Below are 24,061 nucleotides of genomic sequence, written 5' to 3' on the forward strand. Positions count from 1 at the left end.
GCATATAAACTTTACATTACAAAACTGTCCATTACGAAGTTTCCCTATAGGGCTGAATGATATATAGTTCTTGTTTGCAAATCTGTGACCAGGTTTATATGTATGTATGTGTATATGTATTTATATACATATGTATATATGTATATATATATATATATATATATATATATATATATATATATATATATATATATATATATATAGGAAGAGAGAGAGAGAGAGAGAGAGAGGGCTGAACATCTGCCACACTACACTATAATAATTTAAACGATGTGGACTTATTTTAAGCTAAAAGAAAAAAACAAAAAAACAAAGGAGAGTTATTTTTGTTTGTGACTGAAAAGACTGAAAGTCATGATATTTCTTTGTTCCTTTATGAGAGTAAAGTGTTTGTGTTGCACAGGTGAAGCATGACCTGTGAAATGGCCGGTTGACTGATATCAAACTGATCTGGGTATCAAAAAATACTCAAGGCTGAAATATTGGTATTGGCCACAACTAGTATATAGTTTCTTTGATTATGTAAAAAAACAAATGATATAGCAAGTTTTAATATTGTGGCTGATTTGTTTATTCATACATGATCATGGACACATGCAGCCCTTGCACTGACCTGTGCATGTGCAGATCTTTATTTATTTATCTATCTACACACACACATTTTCTTTTGATATTATGTTGTCCCATGCACCAAAGTAGCAAATTTCTCGTATGTTTATTAGCAATACATACAATTAATAATGAAAATAGCAATACAATTAGCAATGAAATTGTTTCTGATTCAGATTTTTACTTATTCAGCTCATAATGTATGACAAACAAATTAAGCTCCAAAATAAGTTTCACATCATATTATTTAAACCTGGCCACAGATTTGCACAGAACATTAAAAACAGTTACTTTGGTATTTGTACATGCTGTGCATAAATGCTTCTAGTTTACTGTGAAAACATGCAATGTTTCTCTTTTTGTCAGACATTTTATGGCAGGAAATGTAGAGGTGTTATGTTTAAACAATACGAATAAAGAATCTGCTCCACTAGTGTCCCAGGTTACCAGCCTGCACATTAGGCCACAGAACAATTAACTCCAAACGAGATGCAGCTGTTCTTTATATATCGATTTAACTACTGGATATCTGCTATGAAATATAGTGTGTAGCAGCAGTATTGTAGTATTAGAGGAGAGACCAGCTTTAGTTTGATGTTATACTTTGGTCCTTGTGTAATATAGAAAATACAGTCTGTAGATAAACGTTTGGGTGAATCAAATGTGAGATATAAAACAGATATGTGGCGTAAATTAAGTCAGAAGACTTTTTTTATCATTATTATTATTTCTACCCTCTTAATTTAGTGAGTAGCTCCTTCATAACTTTCCCTGTCGTGAAAGCGGAACTGAAGTCATGTCATGTGATTTCCAGTCAGTACCCAGTTTAAGACGGACTGTTTACCTTCCGCTTCAGACCAGTGTGATGTAGCAGTCTCCTTATCTAAAAATGTACTCTCACGGTTCAGAAAGTTTAATCAAACAAGCGAGGTAAGAAAACGTTGGGTTGTATGTCACACTGCGCTCTTGTCTTTAGTTTGTTTAAATACGTTAACTCAGCATTTTATTGTGCTGTGCTAACTGGGCTGAATCAGCTAGCTTACCGAATCCTTACAGTGCGTTATTTATGTTTATTTAATGTAGTCCTTAATGAATGTAATAGCAACAGTTTCTGTATCACACTTGATGTGTTTTTACTGACGTACTGACTGATTTACTCTTTAAAATGTCAAAGCGTTCAATGTTAAGTAGTGTAGAAAAGCGCGAACTTTGCTTTCGTTAGTCTTAAACTGACGTTTTAATCAATAAAACATCAAAAGATTGGTGGATTATGATATACTTAAGTAAAGTTGGACAGATATTCAATGTACAGGGCAACATTGAGGTGTAAGGTGAGTTTAATGGCAGTACGCTTTGTCTTAGTGAAGTTATATATATATATATATATATCTATATGTATGTATGTATATTTAAATATCTCTTTCAGCTGTTTCAGCACTTTAAACTGACTTTTCTCCACCTCGAAAGACGGCTCTTTTTGATAAAAAAAAAAACACAAGGTCGTAGCTTATGATCGATATCACTAATTCAAAATATGCCTCATTGTGTCTCAACAATGTTTCACCTAAAGGTTATTATTACCTTGTCATTTACCTTGTCAGGACCGAGCAGAATTTCATTTCTGAAGAACTGGTTACGTTTAGGGCTAAGATTTGAATTTAAGTGATGGTCAAGGTTATGGATAAAGCTTTGTTTAAGCTATCTAAATGAATAGAGGTCAATGCAGTCTTTAACAGCTGAGGCAACCTTTTGTGTGTGCGCATGTGTGTGTGTGTTTTAGAGAGATCCAGGAGTCAGAGCTGCAGAAGTTTTACAGCAGATTATTGAAGCTGCTCCAAGCAAAGGAGTTTGGTCATGAGACGATTGACTCGCTGCAGAGGCTGCACCTCATCCTATCTGCCACCAAATACACCCGAACGTAAGCTCCAGCCTGCACCTCAACTCCAACACCACATGGATGAATGATTACTGTATATTCATGCATTGTTATATAAACATCTATGAGACTTGCTGATTCATTAACACCTTGCTTCCCTCAGCCCTAGCTCTTGACAGGTTCCCCTTCCTCATTATCCAACTCCTGTCTCAACTCCCTTCTTCTCCTGCTCCAGACTCAAAGCACTGTCAGTGTCACAAAGAATAGAGGGCAAGCTCTCAAAAGCTGTCAAAAACATTTCTCATTCTTCCAGGGCGTCATTATCCAAAGGTGGTGAATCAGGAGCAACTAGACTTATTTGTAGATTTGTGAAAATGAATGACAACTTTGGAAAGGCTCGCAACAGATTAATAGTGACCAAACAATCAAACAACATATCCTGAAATATCAGTGTATTTATAAAAAATATATATCGATTATATCGATTACCTCTTTGTGTAGATAGCGCAGATTTAAAATCCAGCGTGAGCGTTTATGCATACGCCCTCTGTCCTAGTACAGACTTACTGTTTTATGTCTTGTCTGAACAAAGGTTGCCCACAGAGCTACAGAGAAGACTTTTATCTCTCCTCTCTTCACCGGTGGAGCAGCTCCAGGTGCTCAGCTCAGCTGTGCTCAGAGAGACACTGCCCCTCTCTGGTCAGGAATTGAACTACAACCAGGACAACAGCCATACTGCTGCCCTGCTGCTGTCACAGGTGTCTTATTCAACCTAATTTATATTTTCAAATAAGTCTGCTTGTTTGTTTTGGTATTTTTTGTTTTTCTAAATGGGTTTATGACAAAATGACATATTAACTCTGAAAAGAACTTCTATTTTCATGTCTGAGCTCATTATCTAAACACAACATTCACGCTTTTTGACTCTTACAGGCTGGATCCAGGGCCGATCTGTCATCTCTATGCACTCAGCTTATTCGTAGCCTGGAGAACCGTCAATCAGACCCTCCAAATCATTCGCTTACACACACACTGCCGATTGTCAATGCCATCCTCACACACAGCCCAGAGTGCCTCACTGAAGGTAACAAACAGAACACATTTTCAGCAAGTTTAAAAACGGATGGAGAACAAACGGCTTATAATTGGTCTAGTTATTTTACAAGCTATATTTTGTATGTTTTTAAACCATCTTCTCCTCCTGTCTTCTTATAGAACATGTGACCCTTTTGAGTAAAAAGCTTGTCGATTGGCTGCGTTATGCGAGCATCACACAAGGAGTTGGAGCTTCCTCAGGAGGATTCTTCACAGGTCCAAGGTCACGCCAGGTAAGTAATTTACACTAACATTTCTACACCAGCCTTCAAAGTAAAGTTTTCAACTGTAGTATTTTGTGTGTGTTATTATATATCAGCCGGTGCCTATAGCAGAGCTGGATGGGACAGTATCTGGAGATTTCTTCACAGTGCTATGTGTGGGCCAAGGCTTCACTGAGGACCAGTGGATGAACGTTTTCTCCTTTTCTATGCTGCGCCATTGGCTTCTCACCTACCACTCTGTTCCCAGTGGCGTCCCCATAACTGATACTGGTATGGCTCTACACTGAAAGAAACCACAGCCTTCCACCTTCCCATGCTAGAGAGGCTCATTACTTAATGTCATAGCCACAAAATATACATCAGCTTCAGCTTCAAAGAATCAGCCACGATGGCATTAATTAATTGATACCATTCATGTCATATGACCTGAATTCTGCTTTCATCATCTCCAGCAAACAGGCTACAGCTCAGCTTCTCTCTCTCCCACTCCCACTCCTTTTCTAATGGTAAGATATAAGAGTCCGTGGACTTTCCCTGCATGCACATCCAAGAAGCTCTACCTCCTACATCTTCTTTTTAACTCCGGGCGACACCGGTCAACTCACAATTTCAGATGTGATCATAACACACAATAACATTTGATTCAACAAATGATCTCTAGCCAGAAGTCCTGATGTGTGACTTGCACTGGTGTCTTTAACCACACTTCTGATGACTTTGTAAACATGAATGACTGAATGAATCACTGTGGTGAATGACTAAAAAGCTGTTCTAACAGCTGTTCTAACAGCAATCACTATCAAAAGTAGGATGTTAAAATACTTAACATACTGTGTGCTGCATGTGGCCAGAGCACATTCTTTTTCTTGTGACTCTTGTTTCCTGTTTGACTTCTTTGATTGGATGTTTGTGATCTTTAATCCAAATTTGATCTAATTTTATTTCATGTGCTTTGTATAAATGTGTTTTAACTATTTATGAAATGGCTCATCATATGGTTCTTGTTGCATTCCACATGTGCACTGATTGGATTGCAATGGAAAGTGCAGTGGAAATTTTTCACATCCTTTTTATTTTTTATATATTTATGGTGAACTTGATGATCCTGAACAGTCTCTCATCTAAACATCAACAGCGGGTTCTTTTAAATCAGTCACTGTTTAACTCACTGAATGCATTATATGTGCCCTCTAGCCCAAACAAACCTGTTGAATGTACAGTATGACCTTTACAGATTCCTGCACGTCCCTTTAAAAGTCAACACCATTCCTCTGCAAGCCCACATTTGGGTGCTTTAATCACTACCACATCAGGTTAAGGAAAACTGACAAGCTTGTGCACATCCATCCTCATGCAGATTCAGATACAAAATGATTGTTATTGACAGAGTACATTACTCAGATAAAGATATTAGGGCTGGAACAATTGCTTGATTAATGGATTACGAAATTAATCGTCCACTATTTTGGCATTTTCCAGAATTAAAACAAGTTTTCTGATTATTTTATCAGCTTAAATGTGAATATTGTCAACCATTCATTCTCACATTCACAACTACAGTCAATTTAGAGTGTCCAATTAAGTTATGCATGTTTTTGGACTGTGGGAGGAAACTGGAGAACTCAGAGAACTCCCACAGACAGAACTTGCAAACTCTTGCAGAAAGGCCACAACACAGTCGGAACAAGCATAATTCTTTAACCATGTAATAATGGTGCAATGGTTAAGCCTCTCAGAAGCTAAAATTAAGTTTAATTTCCTGGCAGCATTGCATCCACTAATTGAATTTGAATCGAAAAAAAATATAACACTGGCAATTGATCCCTGTTCACATTTGGATTATCGATAATTTGACTAGATATTCATTGTGACCTCTTCTTTTCCACTCATGTTGCAGATGACCGGTCAGAGTTTGACAGCTCAGTGGTATCTATGGTTTCGGCAACGTCCTCCTCAAGCCGATTGCTGTCTCCAAAGGAGCGTGTGAGGGAGAAGGCTTTTCAGTACTGCCTCCGCCTCATCGAACAGAGTGATCGCAGTGAGTGATGAGAAAATAGTAACTTATGCTGGTGTTGATATTGATTACAAATCAATAACCTATGTGTATTTAAAGCTGCATTGTGTATAATTGAGTCAAAGTAATGCCTGTCTGCTGTATTTCACTCGTGCTGCTTCACACACGTCTCCCCACACCACGAATATGATTATGACTTCATTTTCTGATTTTTAGACTTTTATTTTTAAAAGTTACATGCTACAGTTTTAAGTTTGTTCGCTCTTTTCTGACGGAATTTGTATTTTACATTATATTAACAATACAATGTTTATTCCTGTCTTTGTCTCAGAGGCTCACAAAAGGACAGACACCGACCTGCAGAAAGCGGTGAGTCCATGTTTTAAACCAACATACAGTGCAATAAAACACAGTTGAGTGTCCTACACTGACTGTTAGAGTGTCATACATTTCCTTACATTTCTATCCACAATATGTAGTTCATTCATTCATTCATTATCCACGTTATCCTCCACATGAGGGTTATGGGGAGCTTGAGCCAATCCCATGTCACAGTCCACCGTGGGCCCAACATATAGAGACAAACAACCATCCACTCTCACATTCACACCCAGGAGTGTCCAATTAACCATTGCATGTTGTTGGACTGTGGGAGGAAACCTGACGATCACACACAGACAGGGAGAACATGCAAACTCCATGCAGAAAGGCCCTCGTTCAGACTGGGACTCAAACGCGGGTCTTTATGTAGTTTCGTAGCTCTAATAAACATCTTTTTCTGTCTTTCAGTACATTGGCAATGATAACCACTCCATCATGTTTAGAATTGTTCTTCATCAGAAGACGGGGAAAAGCAAAAACAAAGCACACATTAAACCAGATTTTATACTGGTTCCCTGATTGTATTTGCTTTTTCCCCAGTGTTTGGTGGAGGCAGTGTGTATCCTGGACTGTGTGTGTGTAGAGGACACCGCACTGGTCTACCGGACTTTCCCATGTGTTAAGGCTCTCTTTGGTCGGCTCAGCTCGGACCTGACATTTGCCAGAGTGCTGCTGCCCATAGCACAGTTCTACCTCAACCATGGTATGTATACAGTACCGTACAGTATCAATAATGCATGTTTGAGTCCCTACACTTACAGTTCCTTGTATTTTCCTTTTAAAATCACTAAATGTGTACTCAAACTTGTTCAGGTGAAATGGCAGCCGTGGATTGTGAGAGTGTGTGGAAGCTGGTGTTCAGCCAGTTTCCAGCGGAGCTGTTCAACGACCCCTTTCTGGCACATGAGCTTCTACGTTTCCTACGGCTGAACCATGAGAACCTGCTGCTCCGAGTTCCTCAATACACTCGCTCGTTCCCAAACCTGCTGAAGGTCAACATCAGAGAGACACATTTATTTTACACAAAGTTTGGAAGAGACAACCTTACTTATGCTCACACTTTCTGTGCGTCTACAGTTCCTAGCATGGGACAGTCCAGCCGTGGTGGACGACTTTGTAGATCTCCTGCCCTCTCTGGTGACAGTTGAAACTGCAGTGGAGCTGCTCCACACACTGCTGGACTTGCCCTGTTTGTCTGCAACCCTGGTCCTGCAGCTTAGGTGTGTGTGTGCACACATCTGAGAAAAAAATAACCACCCTGATATGACTTATAAAGTACATTTATATCTATTGTAAATACGTGTGTGTGTTACAGGTCAACTAGCTCGCCTATCTCTGAACCAAGTGGGCGTGGCCTTATGTCATTGGATGCATTTCGAAACCCCGCCTTAAGAGGGCTTTTTCTCTACCTACTTCGAACGGAAGCAGGATCAGGTAATGAAACGATGTGCATGTGATGCTACAATTGCCGCTTCACTGGCCGTTTTGTCAACAAAAAATGGTTAATGTTGGTTTTATTTTGAAATTTGAAATCACTCCACTTTTCTCTGTCCCAGGTGACACGATCGACAGACTGAGCGTGCTCCATGAGCTGCTAGCCGAGGCAGCGGATTGGCCAAGGGTTGTTCAGTGTGCACAGACTGTCCCGGTGCTGTTGCACATTTTCTTCAACACGGTCTTAAAGGTGGCGAGAATAAATGATCTTCAGTGCATTAAAATGCTGGATGTATATGTACATGTATAAATGTGTGTGTGTATCTTGTTTATAGGTAGCTGATGAGAACCTTTTAACCCATTTGATGCTGGTGATGCTGGAGAGAAGCAGCCTCCTCCTTAAACTGCCTACGTACATCAAGGAGATTCACAGGTACAACTGTGCACATGGTGTTGAGCTTCTGCATTGCTCTGCTTTTTAGTTTCCACATATCCTCACACACACCACCCAACCTTACTCTCTCTGTGTGTTTCTGCAGGGTGTTCAGCTGCCACCTGCTGAGGTTGTGCAAGCTCCACCCCTCTCTGGTAGTGAACCAGTCTCACGAGCTGCTGGAGTTTGCTGGAACCACAGCCAATGTCTACAGCAAGGAAGAAATCTTCACGCATGTGGTAATGCAACGTTTCAAGGGTGTATTTTGGCCCTAGAGCAGCCAAAATTGCTGACGTTTGAAACCGAAATAATATTTAACGTGTTTGGCTCTCAGGTGTGGGCGCTGGGTGAATACCTCTCGGTGTCATGTGACTCCCGCTGCTCCGTGAAGCTCATCACTTCCTGTTTTGAGACGTTGGAGGCAGTGCTGTTTGAGATTACTTCATCTTCCCCGCCACCTGGTGCAGCTCGCCCAGCCCCGAGAGTCGTCACCACTCTCATGAGTGCTCTTGCTAAACTGGCATCGCGGTCACATGACCTCATTCCCAGGTGACCAAAAAGCATACATATAATGATAGTACATGAATACACAAGTCGTTTTTTTATTATCAATTGAGGCATATGTGATGTTTTTGTCTCTTGCAGGGTGTCTCTCTTCCTCTCAAAGCTAAGAACAGCAAGCAGAGGAGGATCAGTTGCATGGTGCTCAGATGAGGAAGATCTAGTTGCCATAGTAACGCGAGGGGAGGAGTTGTGGTCACTCCTAAAGACCCCCGGCGTGGCTCAGAGTGTCCTGACCCCACCAGCACACGTCACCACGCCACAGTGGCACCGGGACACCAACCTGTCGATGCCTTTGCAACTACGAACCCTCACCAGTCTCACGCACACACAGTGAAACACACACACAGTGAAACACACTCACACGCACTTGGTTTAGAATCAATGTAAAAAGTAGTGATAGTGGTCTCATTACATTTGTAAATAAATGATCGTATTTGACTGAAACTTGATGCCATGAAGCATTTGTAGCATCCACGAAACACACACAGAGTAATATTGAGTCTCTTTATTAAAACAGTGATGTCACAGACATACAATTTTCAAAAAATAGATCATATGATTTTTAAGAATGAAACGCTCACTTCCTGAGTAAGTGCACAGTTAAATCTGATTTGTTTAACTATATTGAGACTTAAAAGTGTGATCTATACAGTGATTTGAAGAAATATGAAAATAGTGGAAATTTGCCTCTATAATTAACATATATTCTGTCCCCATTTGTTAATTCAGTCAATATTTAGAGATTTCTTAAATTGTCCCTTTTCCTAATAGAAAAGTGCATTCATTCGTATCAACTAATAATATTCTTCCTAAACAATAATCAGTGCATACAGACTTGATGTTCTTGATGTGAATTTAACATCTGACCCAGATTAGTTTTGTAATAATCTCAGATTAGACTTTTTTGTAATTAATTACAATCAATTTTTTTTAGGCAATTCATGATAAGTATAAATCACAACTCTTCAATGAAGCAGTTAATCTTTTCTTGACCAAAAGATGTTTGGGTTTTAATTATAGTCTCTCTTTGTGAAGAGTGAAGTTCAAATGCCCTCAGAGGAACATGCAACATACTGGCCATTAATCTATAAAAGCAATTTTTATTTTCTTTAGACGTCAAATAGAATCACTTCAACTGAGACACTGAATGCTCCTGTTTACATCCGGCTCTTATCACCACTACAAGGGAATTTTGTGGTAGATTTTTGGCACATCAGGTATGGTAGATTAAGGAAAGGTAGGTATTTCTGTGGCGTTGTCGCAGAGACTGTGTTGTCAGTTCACTTACAGAGACGCACGCTAGAAGGATTAGTTAGACATTTTGGGGAAAATACCCTTTTTGCTTTCTTCTGCAGTTGCATAAGGTCACTGCAGCGGCTGCAGGAATAAATCTTATTAATCCTGATTAAGATGCATTGCGTCTTTGTCCTCCTCCTTCCATATATAAGTAAATATCTACTACAGAGTCCCAATACCTGGATTCTTGCACCAGTTAAGACAGAATTGAAGAAGACTTTTGGGTGAGAGGATGAAACTTCTTCAACTCCTGAAGATAACTTTGGCCTGGACGGCTGACAACCTTCAGAGATCTGTGAGTTACACTATCTTTATCACTCCCAGGTGGCTTTTTGCAGTACATGTCATAAACCCACCATGTGGATGAAATATGAGCCACTTTTTTTCCATTTTGTGTAGTTCCTATTACTATAACGTATGTTCAAATATTCATCTTTTTTTGATAAGTTATGTTTTCAGTACTTCTTTCATCACATAGTATGAGTGAAACATCATGATGGACCTCAATACCACAGACATATTTCACAAAACGTCAAACTATTGCTTTATATGGATGATGGTCAATGTGTACACCTGACATACAGTAGGTATCTTCTTCTCTTCTGGTTCGCTTGTCTTTGTGATAATAACTCATTTTACACAGTAAAATTAGAATCACATTCCTGCACACACTTAAATCCACTGGTATTGTATTAAGAATATAATTATAGATCATCACAAATTAGAGTAGAAACTCCTGTGATCCTGAGCAGCCAGTCAGTGCTGATGTCAGATCATCTGAGCACCGTGTTTTCTCAAACAACAGGTTAAGCTGTTGTCAAAATATACAGTGATCCGATGACTAAGTCAACATGTCACCAATGTCACTTGTGTGTGGGGGAATGCAGGATCTCACATGATATCCCGGCTGGGGTCACCTCGCTGTCTGCAGCAGCTGCCCAGGTAAGTACAGGTACCTCCAGATAGCGTAGTAGTGAACACCTGCTCCAGCTGCGACAAAGAGATGCCAAATGGCGTGGGCAAAGGGGACCAGGCCGTCGCTCTTGAAGAAGACCACGCCCACCACGTAGAGGACACCTCCCACTGCCAGTTCACACACACCTGAACGCTCTACCTGTAACACACCAGAAGAATCCATTAACTAAGATAAAATTCCACAAATTTGAAGGTGGGTTTGTTTTTTGAAAACTGCAAATGGGAATTTACACCTGTCACAGTCTACAGGGCCTAAATGCTTCAGTAAATTAGAAGAAGAAATTATTTATTTGTAATCACTTTAAAGATCTTCAATAATACAGGCTTAGGGTCAACTGACAGTGTAGACCAGCGGTGGTGGCTGGTCTTTGAAACAGGGGGAAGCTCATTTCAGTCTTATAAATTCTGCAAACGAACAACTAGAGCAAGAAAATGATTTTTATTTATGGTGTATATGTACAAATGAAAATGGGCTACTGTCGTGGAAGCTAAGCTTCCCTGGAAGTGATGTTTTTTTCACTGCAGTGAAAAAAACTATTCTGTGCTGTCCCATAGAGAACAGTTGAAGCTGAGCTTTAAGTGAATTTAATGCGGAGGCTGCTACAGGAACTAGAAAATCACATAAGAACGATCCGTCATCCACGATAAACAGCTGATCCTGAACAAACTAGTGACACGTTCCAATCCCGTTCTAGCACACATTTGATATTGAAATGTAAATCATTGATTTCCAATTTGGATATGGTCTCCAAGAGACTAACACACTGTTCTTTTACTCATTTCTTTCCATGCTACAGCAGCTTAAAACCACAAACATGGATGTCATGGTGGTGCTAAGGAAAAGGTCAAGGGTCATCCAAGTCATCAGGTTTCATCTTTTGAGGATAAATGAGTGTACTGGGTTCCATGGTAAGTCCAGACTCAGTGTTTGTGAAATGAATGCAGTTTAACGACGGTGAGTATAAATATATACATAAATGCGAGTTATGGCCAGAACACTAGCAGTTTTAATGGTAACTTAAAATTTGTAACTAATAATCCCTACAGCAGACAGTGGTTTAGAGTTGTTAAGAAAGGCAAACACATTTATTTTATTATTTATAATGTTTTCTCACCATGGACAGGATGACCAAAGCAGGAACAGCTCCCATGGTGACATATCCCAACAACTCCACAAGCTTGTACCTGCCGATAGAAATGTGGGACATAAATAATAGATAATGCCCCCAGTTTTCTAACATAGTTTCTGCTTCAAAGCGCAGTCGGTTGTTTTGCTGTAAACACTTGAGGACGAGAGTTTGGTTTCAGGTTAGCTGAGACGGTGTTACCTCTCATGGAAAAAGAAGACATACATGGATCCTGTACAAGCCATGACCCAGATTAACCAGCGCATATGGCACGCCCAGGGCCCCAGCTCCCTCAGCATCAACCTGGTGAAACACAGCACACGTCCATCGATATTAAAAGTTCACCTACGTTTGTTCTTCATCAGACTGAAAAAAACAATTTGATTTGTCTGCAATCACATGTCCCACCAGGGTGAATAGGACGCAGCAATGAAGAAGTAGATGGCCATTCTGTCACACATGTGGAAACGCTCCTCTACCGTCCTGCAGACACAGAGGAAAGGACAATGTTATCTTCTGAAACACACATGGGCAACATAAGGCCCTGGGGCCACATGCGGCCCACCAACCAGTTTCAACCGGCCCGTGGCATCCTCACAGGTTCAAAATGTGATATAATGAGACTTATGAAGAGACAATTCTCAGGATTACTGCTGACCAAACATCAGCTCCTTCACATAAATAGCACTTAACTAATAACACACCACTGGACTTTCATTTTTGAAATAATCACAGGAAAGGAAATGTATCAGTAAGGTTACATGTTGCGTTTTGTATGTATTTTTTACAGCGTTGTCACACATAAATATAGGTTTAATGATTATTATTGTTTCTTTAAAAAGGTGTAGTTCTGTTGCCCATCCCTGTTCTAAAATATGATAGAGGAAAAGGTCCAGTGGGAAAGATTTGGGAGGGTTTATTGGCTGATATTGAATATACCATCCATTATGATGTTTGCATGTGTGTAATCGGGCTGCCATCTTGTTTCTACAGCAGTCTGAACGGCGTTTTCACATAAACATTAAGTGGAACGTTGCTCTGTAAACAAAGAAGAACAAACTCCATCTACATAAACTCTGTGCATTGAGCAATAAAGAAGACGGAGGAGACAGCGGAGCAGGGAGAGTAACTTCTGGTATGTGCAGACCACATACTGTAGATACCTGACACTGTGGAAAAGGTAAGGTGTCAGATGACATCATTTCTTACAAACTGCTCGTCTAAATAAAATAGTCTATGGAGGATATTAAGCCACCCAGAAACTGGTAAAGCTTCTCTATGAAAACAAACAGAACATACACTGCTAGAAACGTGGAGGAGAGAGCGCTGTGGGGACAGCTTTGTTGATACTGACTACAGCGTAGTCATAATAAACCACGTCAGGTCGGGACACCAGTGTGAAGAATTAGCAAGTGAGATAACAAGTGTTTTAGGAACAATACCACAGCTTTAAGCCCCTGACCTCTTTGACCTACAACCGTCCTGACATGTCTTCACCTTGACAACATGTGAACATGAGTTACACTAAGACCACACACATACACACACACACACACCGGAGGTGGCTAATTTTCCATGCAGCCGTGTGAAAGAGTGTAGAGGTGATGAACAGGCCCGAGAGTCCGCTCCCATAGAGCCAAGCAGCAACGCGATGCCATTGGTCCATGGAAGAAAAGTAGAGCAGCGAGCCGCCCACCAGACTGGGGAGGATCCACAACTAGAGGGGATTAAAAAAAAAAAAATAGATAAACACGCACAAAAACATAGTTTCACATTACTGCTTTCATGTTCCCTCGCTGTGCTACAGTGGGTTTTCTTTAAGCGTGTTTTAAATTTTAACCGCTACATCCTTTTCAATAATACATGTAATATTGTTGGCAGCATACTTTATAAATACTTAATTGGTTAATTGTCACTGACAGCGTAAGTTAAACAAAGCAGCATCCTGCTGTAGGTTTGAGTAATGACTCTACTGACCTCACCAAAACTGGTTTGGTTGGTTTAGGTTAGTAGTTTGTCATTTATGTTACACATATAAAAGTGGTTTCTCTATTAATTAAAATTTTTAAAAAAGCATATTAATAAATTTTCCATAATTTCTCTGCACACGCTCTTGAAAAAAGACATTGTAGGGGACAAAACGACAGCAGTTAAAGGAAAGTACAGAGCTGTGTGTCTGTGACTGGAAGCTTTACGGTCATTATGGCCGTGTTTTCTCTGTGTGTCATTCATTCTGCCGTCAACAGTGTACAGGGATTACATAAGATTAGAGAACGCGACAGGATGAATCACAGATTACAGTAGGCCGCTGGCTCCACAGTGCAGCCAAAGAGCCTCCCCATCCTGCCTCATTCCTCGCAATCCTCTCCATCCTTTTTTCAGAGGTTTCCTTTAAAAGTGACTAAACATAGAAAACACAGGAAGAGTCTGCGACGGTGGAGTGGACTCACAAAAATAGCCCCGAGCTCTCGGCCCTTTAACTCTGTGCGTTTCTCTCTCACTCCCTCTCTCTGTCTGTCTGTTTGTTTGACTCACTCCATGTGTGGCACAGTTTGCAGCATGTTCATAGTCAGTGGGCTGGTATCTCTTACTGGCTGGCACTCTGCAGTTCATGAACCTGAGAGAGAGAGAAAACAAAAGAGAAAATGTGTTTTTAAATCTGGAGGCTTCATGTGTTAATAGAGTACTGTGTGCTGAAGCCATGAAGGGAAATGGTGTGTGTGTGTGTGTGTGTGTGTGTGTGTCTTAAATGATCTGTGTGGACCAATTGTCAAGCAAATCTATCTTTTAGACCTTGTGAAGACATTTTGGCTGCTCCCACAACTTTAACTGTTTTTTTGAGGGTTAAGACCTGGTCTTAGGGTTAGGGCTAAACACAGTGTGTGTGTGTGTGTGCGTGTGTGTGTGTGTGTGTGTGTGTGTGTGTGTGTGTGTGTGTAGGACAAATTTTGATTCAAAACTCTTTGTGAGGACATTCTGGCTGCTTTGCATAACATTAAAGGTTTTTTTTAGGGTTAGGTTAAAGGTTGAAATGGTTATGGTTAGAGTCCAAACTAAAAATGCTGTACAAGTGTGTGTGTGTGTGTGATGGTCATTCTTGGGGATTTACGGGTCTCTAATCCACATCACATTGTCTAAATTTTTGCATGCCTCATTACTGTGGAAAATGTCTCCGTTGCTATGGTCACCACTGATGTCACACATCATTGTCTGTGCTGTACCTCTGTCCACTGTCCAGCAACTTTCACTGGCATCTTTTGTTATATACCTTCTGAGCTACTGTGTGTGTGTGTGTGTGTGTGTGTGTGTGTGTGTGTGTGTGTGTGTGTGTGTGTGTGTGTGTGGCTTTTCAATCAACAGTAAATCTCTAAATCCCTCTGCAGCGCTTACAGGGATAAACACATCTGGAGATGTTACGAAAGCACATTTTTTACATTGAGATGAACACACACACACGCACACAGTCATTTGAACGCACCCTTTCACGCAGGGCCACAGGTGTGACTTTCAGTGAGCTGTGTTATTCAATTATGCGTTCAAGCCAGCTGCAGTTGTTGCAACACTCTGTTCATTTTGAAAAATTGGGCTATAACACGAGGAAGTGTGAGTGTGTGTCATGTTAGGAAATTAGAGGTGACAGAAAAGAAAGTACTTTAGTAGAAGGATACAGAACCAGAAGTGAATTAACCATTTTTAACCACACATTAGGGATTTTGCCTCGTTTTGTTTTTTATCTTCTTAATAACATTGCCAGAGTTTGTCCATTTTTTTCTCTCTTAATGTTATTGGTCCTTCTTATCTTTCTGATTTAGCTTTTTAAGTAATCTGCCCTGGAGAATCCTTAGGTCTCCTGGTGTTCACCTTTTAACAATTCCAAAAGTTAAATCTAAGACCCACAGTGAGACATTTTTCTCTTAACATGGCCCATGACTGTGAAACAGACTTCCTGAAGACCTGAGGACAGAACATTTCATTTATGAAGTTTTCCTTTTATTTATATTTTAGTTTTTAAATAGGTCTTTTGCAATTTCTTTCAAACACTTTCTGTCCATTTGCCATCCATTTATTTATTTATCTCATTTCTAATCAACCCTATTTATTACATCTTCTGCTTATTATTTTCTGCTGATTTATACATTTAATGTCTCTTTTCTTTTAGAATTGTATTATTACATATGTAGCTACAACTCTTCCTCTGGTGTGTCCTTTTATGCAGACATGTGTGAGAGAGAGCGTTTTCTCTGCTCCTTGTTTGTGTTTGATCCATTCTAGCCTTCACGTTTTAGCTGAATGAGCAGTTTCAGCATGTGATAAATGTATCTGCAATCATCCAATCTGATCAAATGGTGCAGAGATTCCATCACAGGTGCTAGAGCGTCATATCTATGTGTTCAGCTCAACACTACACACAGCCTCAAACTGACGGATCAGATTCAGAATCAGATTTAAAATAAGCAGGGAGAAATGATGGAGAAATCACTGTACCCACAGAACAAACCGTGCTCTGGTCACGGGAATAGCGTTAAGGTTTCTGTTTAAACATTATTCATGAAAATGTGGACCGTGAGAGCAATTAAAAGGCGTCATAAAGCCTGATTTTACACTCTGCAAAAAAAAAGATCACCAATGTCGTCGTTACCTAGTTATAAAAACCTGTTAATGTTTTACTTCAGTGGCACCTGCTCCCTAACTAATTTACATTTATTCAAATGACCAAAAAACGGACCGACTGTGCCGAGACTACTGGTGCCGCAGACACAGTTACCAGCTTTGCCCAGGATTAATGAAGGATTAATAACTATATATTCCATCTCGGTCAACATCTTGTTAAAAATCTAAAAGCCTAATAAACAAAATGCTGTTTTAGACTTATTTCATTCACGTAAGCCAACTTCTTCTTTACTAAAGTGTGCTCTGTCAAAAGAGAGAAGAGAGATATATGTATATGTATATATACACGACATTCAGTATATCTATTTATACGTTACAACTAAGAAGCTGCCCTTGTGGTCTTACTCTCCCACAACGCTGTGTATGGCAGGACAGATAACCCTGCACAGAACAGTCAGTTTAGTTTATGGAGCAGAGGGTGTGAAAATACACAGGCCTGCATGAAAACAGGAAAACTGGGAAGGAGGAAGTGATTGTATAGAAACACAAATGAATGACTTTACAGTGACTCTGACTCTGACCTCCAAATCTTCCTCATCAATGTCTCTATCCGCTCAAAGCAGCCTCTTGAATACCTTCTGAAGATCGGCATTCCTTACTCTCAAGGTGTAAAACTGACCGTGTGTGTGTGTGTGTGTGTGTGTGTGTGCTCACCACCACAACCCTCACAACAGGAATGTCAGTGTGTTTTCCTGTTGTGAGTCTGGTTTGGCAGCCATTCTTCTTAGGACACTACAGCGTTCACTTCCATTCATTCACACAGCCCGAGCAAAGCGTTATCCTAACTTTAACCGCTATCATTTTATGCATAACCCTAACCCTAAACTTAACCAGCTCCTCAGACATGAGGTTCTGCCTCATTGGGACCCGGTTTTGGTCTCCATGAAGACTACTGGCCCTGATAAACCAGGAAAGCTTCTGAAGAGGTAACAAATACATGCACACACACACACACACACACACACACACACACAATGTCTCCGCTTTTAAACTAACATTATGGTATATCAAAAACATCTTTTTATTTATCGTACCATAAAAACAGATTTACAAAACACTGTCAATGTCTGCGTGAGTCTGCATGTGCGAAACAAGAGTTTGTGATGACACCAATGACACAAAATGTGACGTCTTTACATTGTGAGATAACATTAGACACATTTTTGCACGGCCGCTATTCCCGCGTCCCCCCCCCCCCCACTCCCCCGGAGCCCCACACACTGCGCCAAGTGCGTCACAAGAGAACAGTATTCTGAGTACTGTTGTGGTATTGTAGGACTATCAATGGACCTGAATGTGGCACTGTGATGTTCTCTAATCTGTTATGACAGAAACCTGTGTGTGTGCATGCACATTTGTGTGTCTGTGTGTGTGTGCGTGCACTGAGCTGAAAGGAAGGGAAAGAGATTCACAGGCTGTGATCAGAGAGGACACTGTTATCATCAGCAGCACACTATTCTCTTTTTTTTCAGTTCTGTCCTTCCACACACTTGTTTCTCCTAATGTGTGTGTGTGTGTTGTGTGAGTTGACTACTCACACAAAACAACAAGGCAGTTTTAGTTAGTGTTAACGTATGAAAGCCCATTACAGCACATTCCATACATTAATAGGATCGGTTGCATCTAAGAGGATCAGAACTGCTGGATCCTGGTAAGATAATGTGCATAGTACATAGTATAGGAATGTGTGAGTGTGTGTACTTGGTATTCCTTATGTTGTGAGGACCTGAATCACATTATGGGGACAAAAATCAAGTCCACGTAACATAAATGACTACATTTTAAGGATTTTAAAGTTAGGCTGAGGTCAGGGTTGGTTAAGGCTATGGTCAGGTCAGGAGTAGTTATGGTTAAGGTTAGAGTAAGTCTCCAGGAAATGAATGTAAGTCAATGCAATGTCCTCTGAAATTGTGGAAAGTGTGTGTGTGTGTGTGTGTGTGTGTGTAGGACTATTTCCTTTTTCCAGCAAAGATCAAGTTCATCTCCTCGGGGAATCCAACTCTGGTTCTCACGACTATCACCACACATACACACATATTTGTGGTTCCTAACCCCTGCACCTCCACAACTTTATCAGGTGAGCTCAAACGTACCTACCTCCCTCCATTAACACCACCCGTCGTGTGCCGTCACGTGGATCATAAAGTAAGCTAGACCTCTCAGGCATAGATACTTTATCATCTCTGCTTTCTTTTGGGCTAAACGTGTCGTTTTTATTCATTACTCTCAACTGTTTGTGGTTGCCTCACTCGCTATATTTACCCATCACTGTTATCTACTCCATCTATTATTTACTCTAACACTTCGGGGCATGACCACTTTTGTTTTGGTGACACGTTTCCACACACCCTCAGCTGTGTCACACAAACGGGACAGTTTGTTGTACATGATGCTGTCTGATATGCAAATGACTTCCACATAAATGTGTGTACTCACACTCACTGTAAGAGAAGGAATAAGACTTTAGAAAAACTTTAGTCCTGAGGAAAAAATCTACACAAAAGATGCAGATGTGGTTCTTTAACAGCTTTCCTTGCAAGAATGTGCAAGGGTTTTTATTTAAATATTAGGGCAAAATATCATACTGGGATTTTCCTGGCATACATGCATCGATTGTGATATGATTTGTAATATAACTTTTCTAATATAAGCTTCGGGTTCAACATTTCGTTTTCAATATTTACTGAGTTACAGATTCCCACATGAGCACATGAGCAGCCATCAACATATGGACTACTATACTATACAATGCTATAATGACAAATTTTAAACACAGCTACCCACATTTGTTTGTGTGTTTGGCCTTTAATTTCTAGAATATCCTTTATCTGTATCATTTTTTTCATGCATAAGTTTGTTGTTAGCATAAGTTTATGCCATGTTGTGCATTTTTGAGTGTTCTAAAAATGTTTTCATGTATTTTTGTATCTATTGTAAACAACGTTGACTAAAATACTCACACTTATACACCTATGCCCAAAAAGGTCCTCATTGAAACCCATTGAAATCACTATTTGTGATGCAGCGTGACAAAAACGTGGCAATTTAGGGGTTAAAAACTTGTTATTGATATGTATGATGAGCACTGATGTTAGTCTGAAAATATAATTAATAGAAATTAAATAATAATTGCATGCAATTTCTATAGCTTGAACCTTTATGAGCAAATTTTGGTGCTCTAGGTGTGTTAACGTGAGTATTTTATTAAATATGACATTGCACAATAATAACAATAACAATAATGGTAGTAATAATAATAATAATAATAATGCATATAAACTAATGTTTCTGCTTATCTTTCACATATACCAGGCTGCAATAATCAAACCAAAAATAATCCAGTTTGTATGAAGTATATTGAAAATAATTCATTTATTGTGTGTGTGTGTGAAAACCTGGCAATTTTAAGGGTTAAAGCTTCATAATACAGCTTCATTTAGGTGTGGTTAACGATATCATATTGTTTCTGACATTTTTGTATTGTATTTTTTTAAATGAGAAAATGTACTTCTATTAAGTCAAAATGGAGGTTGTGAATGTTTCCTCCTTAAATGTATCTGCATATGCAGCTGTGTTAATTGTGTATTAATAAATATATTTTGTTTTATGAAGTAGTCTTTCATTTGAAAAAATGCATATAAACTGTCTCTCTCTCACACACGCGCACACACGCGCACGCACACACTAATGCATAACGTTCCTCTGGTTGTACAGTGCGCGTGGACGCACCAGATCTGTCAAACAGGAAAAATATGATGTCAAATATTTGCAGGCAAACTGCCCCACACAGACACACATTTACCTTCCATATTTACTTTTCCTTAAATCCATCTCGTGCGTGGGTCGTGCGCGCGCAACGCGTCGGTGCGCTCGCGCTCTATCTACCATCCAAGCGAGCTCCGTGCCCTCCTACGGGTTTCCCCATTCCGGATGTCCCACCGCCGCCGCGCGTCCACACGTAAACACATAAGTTCAGCGGGGACAGCGACGCGCAGAGAAGGTCAACTGTCCGAAAAACAACAACAACCACGCGAGTTTTGACTCAAAGAGTTGGGACTTTGCAGGAGATCAAACAAAAGAGTCATGCGATGGAGCAGAGGTTGGTGTTGGTTGTGCGCGCAACACTGAGGAGAAACAGTGGAGAGTTTGGTTACGAGTCTCAGATGTGTTTGCAGGATGTTCCGCGGGACTGGGCTTGTAACCCCTCCTCTCCTCCTCTCCTCTCCTCTCCACCCCTTTCTTTCTCCACTCCTGGCTGATGATAACACACAGCAGTAGCAGCAAACAGCAGCCCCTCCCTGTCCACTGCACGTTTCCAAACGGCCGTGGTAGCAGTGACGTGAACATACATGTTGCTCAAGAATTAATGGGGCACAATGGAAAGTGCAGTAAAGGAAAGCTGTATTAGAGTCATTAGACAGGGAGGGGACACACGTTAAACAAATAAAAAACCCAGAAAAGTTCCTTAAAAAAAAAAACTAAATTTGTTAAACAAGTTACATTTACTTAACAGAGAAAGGGACAAAGGAAAGATGTTCACCTTTTTCACTGAAAACATTTACAAATACATGTCTGCAACACACTCAAAAAAAAACAGAGTGATTTTCCTACTGATAAACAAATTGTTGCTGTTTTGCAAGTGCAATGTTTGCCCATTCTCACTGTATACAAGACATGAGCGACACAGTAGACCATTGTCTGATTCCCCTCTTCATAATGAGCTGTGCATGTTTGACAGCAGACAGACCTGGACAGCAAACCGGGCACTCACAAACACGCACACTCTGCTCTGTGTCTACAACTCTGTTGTAACTTGTGCAGTGCACTGTTGTGCAGAAATAGACGTGGAGTTCCTGGGAGACGGTGTTGTCTTGACGGGAGCCTGTGTCTCTACAAGTCTATAAGGCCAAGAGGAAAGGAATTGGGCTCGTAACTGGAAGGCCACTAGTTCAAGTCCTGGGGGCTGTCCACTGCTCCTGTGCCTGGCTTGTTTGTGTAATAAATGCAAAATGCAAAGGTCAAATTCACTATCACTAATTGATTGATGTGTGTGAAAAATGATTAACTCTAACTCTGCAAAATTCCAGCAAAGTGTCTGCATTTATGGTACCTTCATGGACAGTGCTTAACAACACATGTATAAAGCCACAGCTGCCCTTAATTAACAGCATTGGTAATAATCGAAAAAAAAATTCTGTAATGGTTACTACACCAGCATGTAGAAGCTCTTTGACCAAAATTATATTTTTAATGTTAATTAATGCTAAAATATGATTATTATTGTTATCCATGAATTTCTAAATGGACTGTTTTACAAAAAAAAGCAGAAAAAGTAGTAAAGCATGTTATATTTCTTGATCAAGATGTCGAATTACAGTTATTTACGTGAATGAAACGAAACGTGGATTTGTCTGAACCCTGAACATGTTTACATGTTTGTCTTCTGGTCCACTTTATATGTTCAGAAGTTCAGGCCCAGAAAACTCTGCTGTGTCTGAACAAAATTGGTAAAAAAAAAAATAATAATATGTACCTGCATAAGTACTGCATTGCCCTTTTGGCTCTGTCTATAATGACAAGGGTTCACTGTACAGCAGCGCTTTCCACCCTTGACCTTTGCACAATGTCCCCATTTAAATGAAATTCTATTCTATTCACACTATTTTGTACTGTAAATGATGAGAAAACTTAATATTTTGCAATCTTACGCTGCAAAAAACATTGTCTTTGAACTGTCAATTCTGCCACAAAGTTTGGCACAAAATGGTAAGCGATGAACCCATCCTTTTATAACCAGTCTTGACAGTCTCACTTGTTTGCCAGTTAACCTGCTATTTGTGGAGCCTGCCAGATCAATGTTATTTGTATAAATAACCTTTTAAGTCTAACAAACTCACACATCATTTTTTGCTGCATTTTGTTTTTTAGAAAGTCTACTAACTTCAGTGGAAACAGAGTTTCTATACCAGATATGGATTTTTGTTTATTTCCCAATGGCGGGAAATAAGGAGTTGGTATTTGTAAGTTATACAATCTGACTCAGAGCCCAAGTTTATTACAAACATTCCTCCCACATGGAAAACAGGACTCAACACCAGGAAGGTGCTTTTTTGTTTTATTAATTATTCTGTTGCCTACTATCAAATCTGGGTTTTTTTTCAGTCATGAAAATGTGTTCAGACTGTTATCCATGCAGGGTTAAACCCATTTCAGCCCTTTTAAGATGTACCAGATTGTGAGGACCAGTCAAAGGTCCTCAAAGTGTCCTATGAGTACATTTTTCTCTGGACAAATATGCTTGTCTGGTCACTGTCACTAATGTGTTGGATGTTATCTTTACACTCGGCCGCAGAGGTAAATGTGTAACATGTTTTGTTGGAGGCACAAAAGTCATTTGGATGTCTGCGTGTTTGCATAATGTATCTGTTTTGTTTCACGCAGCTGCTGCTGCTGCACAGACACCAAAGGGCCTCTGGCATCAACTGTTAGTGTTGGACAATATTTAATTTTCCATTAATTTGTTTTTTTTAGTGTGTGTGTGTGTGGATTGACTTTGTATCATATCTCATCAGGACTGTAGAAAATGTGGTTTAGAGGCCACTTGTTGCTCATAAATTCATGTAATTTTATTAGTACAAATATGTTTAATCTTATTGAAATGGCCCACATTATTTTGTATATTGTTATGTTTGTTTACTGGAATATTAGACTGGTGAGGTGCATTACATTCAGTGACTATTATCATGTATTCCAAAGCTACATTTGCAGCCCTGCTATCTAGTTCACAAACCTCACCTCTGTCTCTTTGGCCATCATGTTTGTTTGGAAGCTGTGTAAACCAAAGGCCATGGAGTACACAGTGTGTTGGACCTTTGCCTGTACTGACAAAACCTCTGCAGTCCCTGAAAAACACCGCTCTGATCCAAAGGACACAACATATTCACAGCATTATTGCTCAGATTAGAAAAGTGAGTCCACAGTGGATGCAAAGATGAGGACACTGTGGCCATTTTGGCCTTTATTATCTTGAGCAATAAAATTTTTTTCATGTCCAGTACATGCAGTAATGTACCAGTGCCAACACAGTGTACCCTCCGTTTGTTCTGCATGAGCAGCAGCCACTTGTTTAGTATTATCATTTTATTAATGGATAGCTCCCTTGAGTGGTGCTATCCACTGCTCTGCTTTCTCTTGCTTCATCCAAATGATCATTCGTTTCTATCACATGCTCAAACTTACAACTGACACATTATGAAACAAATATGCCCAAGCCTCATTTGGCAGAAAATAAAGATGAACTAATTATGCTTAATTACAATCAACTGGTCGTATGAATTGTTGGTTTTTATTACCTCAGCTAGA

The 24,061-nt window shown here is 39.9% G+C and overlaps 2 protein-coding genes across 3 annotated transcripts; one reads left to right on the plus strand and one right to left on the minus strand.

The window, feature by feature from the left end:
* The first annotated feature begins 1,428 nt into the window (after window positions 1–1,428).
* On the plus strand, window positions 1,429–9,074 carry ap5z1 (adaptor related protein complex 5 subunit zeta 1). 2 transcript variants are annotated; one of them, XM_058653834.1, is made up of 18 exons: window positions 1,429–1,539; window positions 2,390–2,527; window positions 3,078–3,243; window positions 3,419–3,569; window positions 3,701–3,813; window positions 3,900–4,074; window positions 4,257–4,310; window positions 5,702–5,842; window positions 6,150–6,187; window positions 6,740–6,902; window positions 7,013–7,191; window positions 7,277–7,419; window positions 7,515–7,633; window positions 7,756–7,883; window positions 7,969–8,066; window positions 8,173–8,305; window positions 8,401–8,615; window positions 8,712–9,074. In XM_058653834.1, the coding sequence occupies exons 1-18, from the start codon at window positions 1,499–1,501 to the stop codon at window positions 8,962–8,964; spliced, it is 2,448 nt and encodes an 815-aa protein (XP_058509817.1). In that variant the 5' UTR covers window positions 1,429–1,498; the 3' UTR covers window positions 8,965–9,074. The 2 variants fall into 2 exon arrangements, with proteins under 2 accessions (XP_058509817.1, XP_058509818.1); XM_058653835.1 differs by lacking the exon at window positions 4,257–4,310.
* A 46-nt stretch (window positions 9,075–9,120) lies between these two features.
* mmd2a (monocyte to macrophage differentiation-associated 2a) lies at window positions 9,121–20,905 on the minus strand. Its single transcript, XM_058653836.1, has 7 exons — window positions 20,502–20,905; window positions 14,564–14,645; window positions 13,585–13,745; window positions 12,437–12,511; window positions 12,230–12,331; window positions 12,017–12,086; window positions 9,121–11,040 (listed from the first exon to the last, which is right to left on the minus strand). Exons 1-7 carry the CDS (start codon window positions 20,585–20,587, stop codon window positions 10,840–10,842), a joined length of 777 nt encoding a protein of 258 aa, XP_058509819.1. The 5' UTR covers window positions 20,588–20,905; the 3' UTR covers window positions 9,121–10,839.
* Window positions 20,906–24,061: the final 3,156 nt, after the last annotated feature.

This window comes from Solea solea, chromosome 16, assembly GCF_958295425.1.
Source record: "Solea solea chromosome 16, fSolSol10.1, whole genome shotgun sequence".
NCBI classification, from domain to species: Eukaryota; Metazoa; Chordata; class Actinopteri; order Pleuronectiformes; family Soleidae; genus Solea; species Solea solea.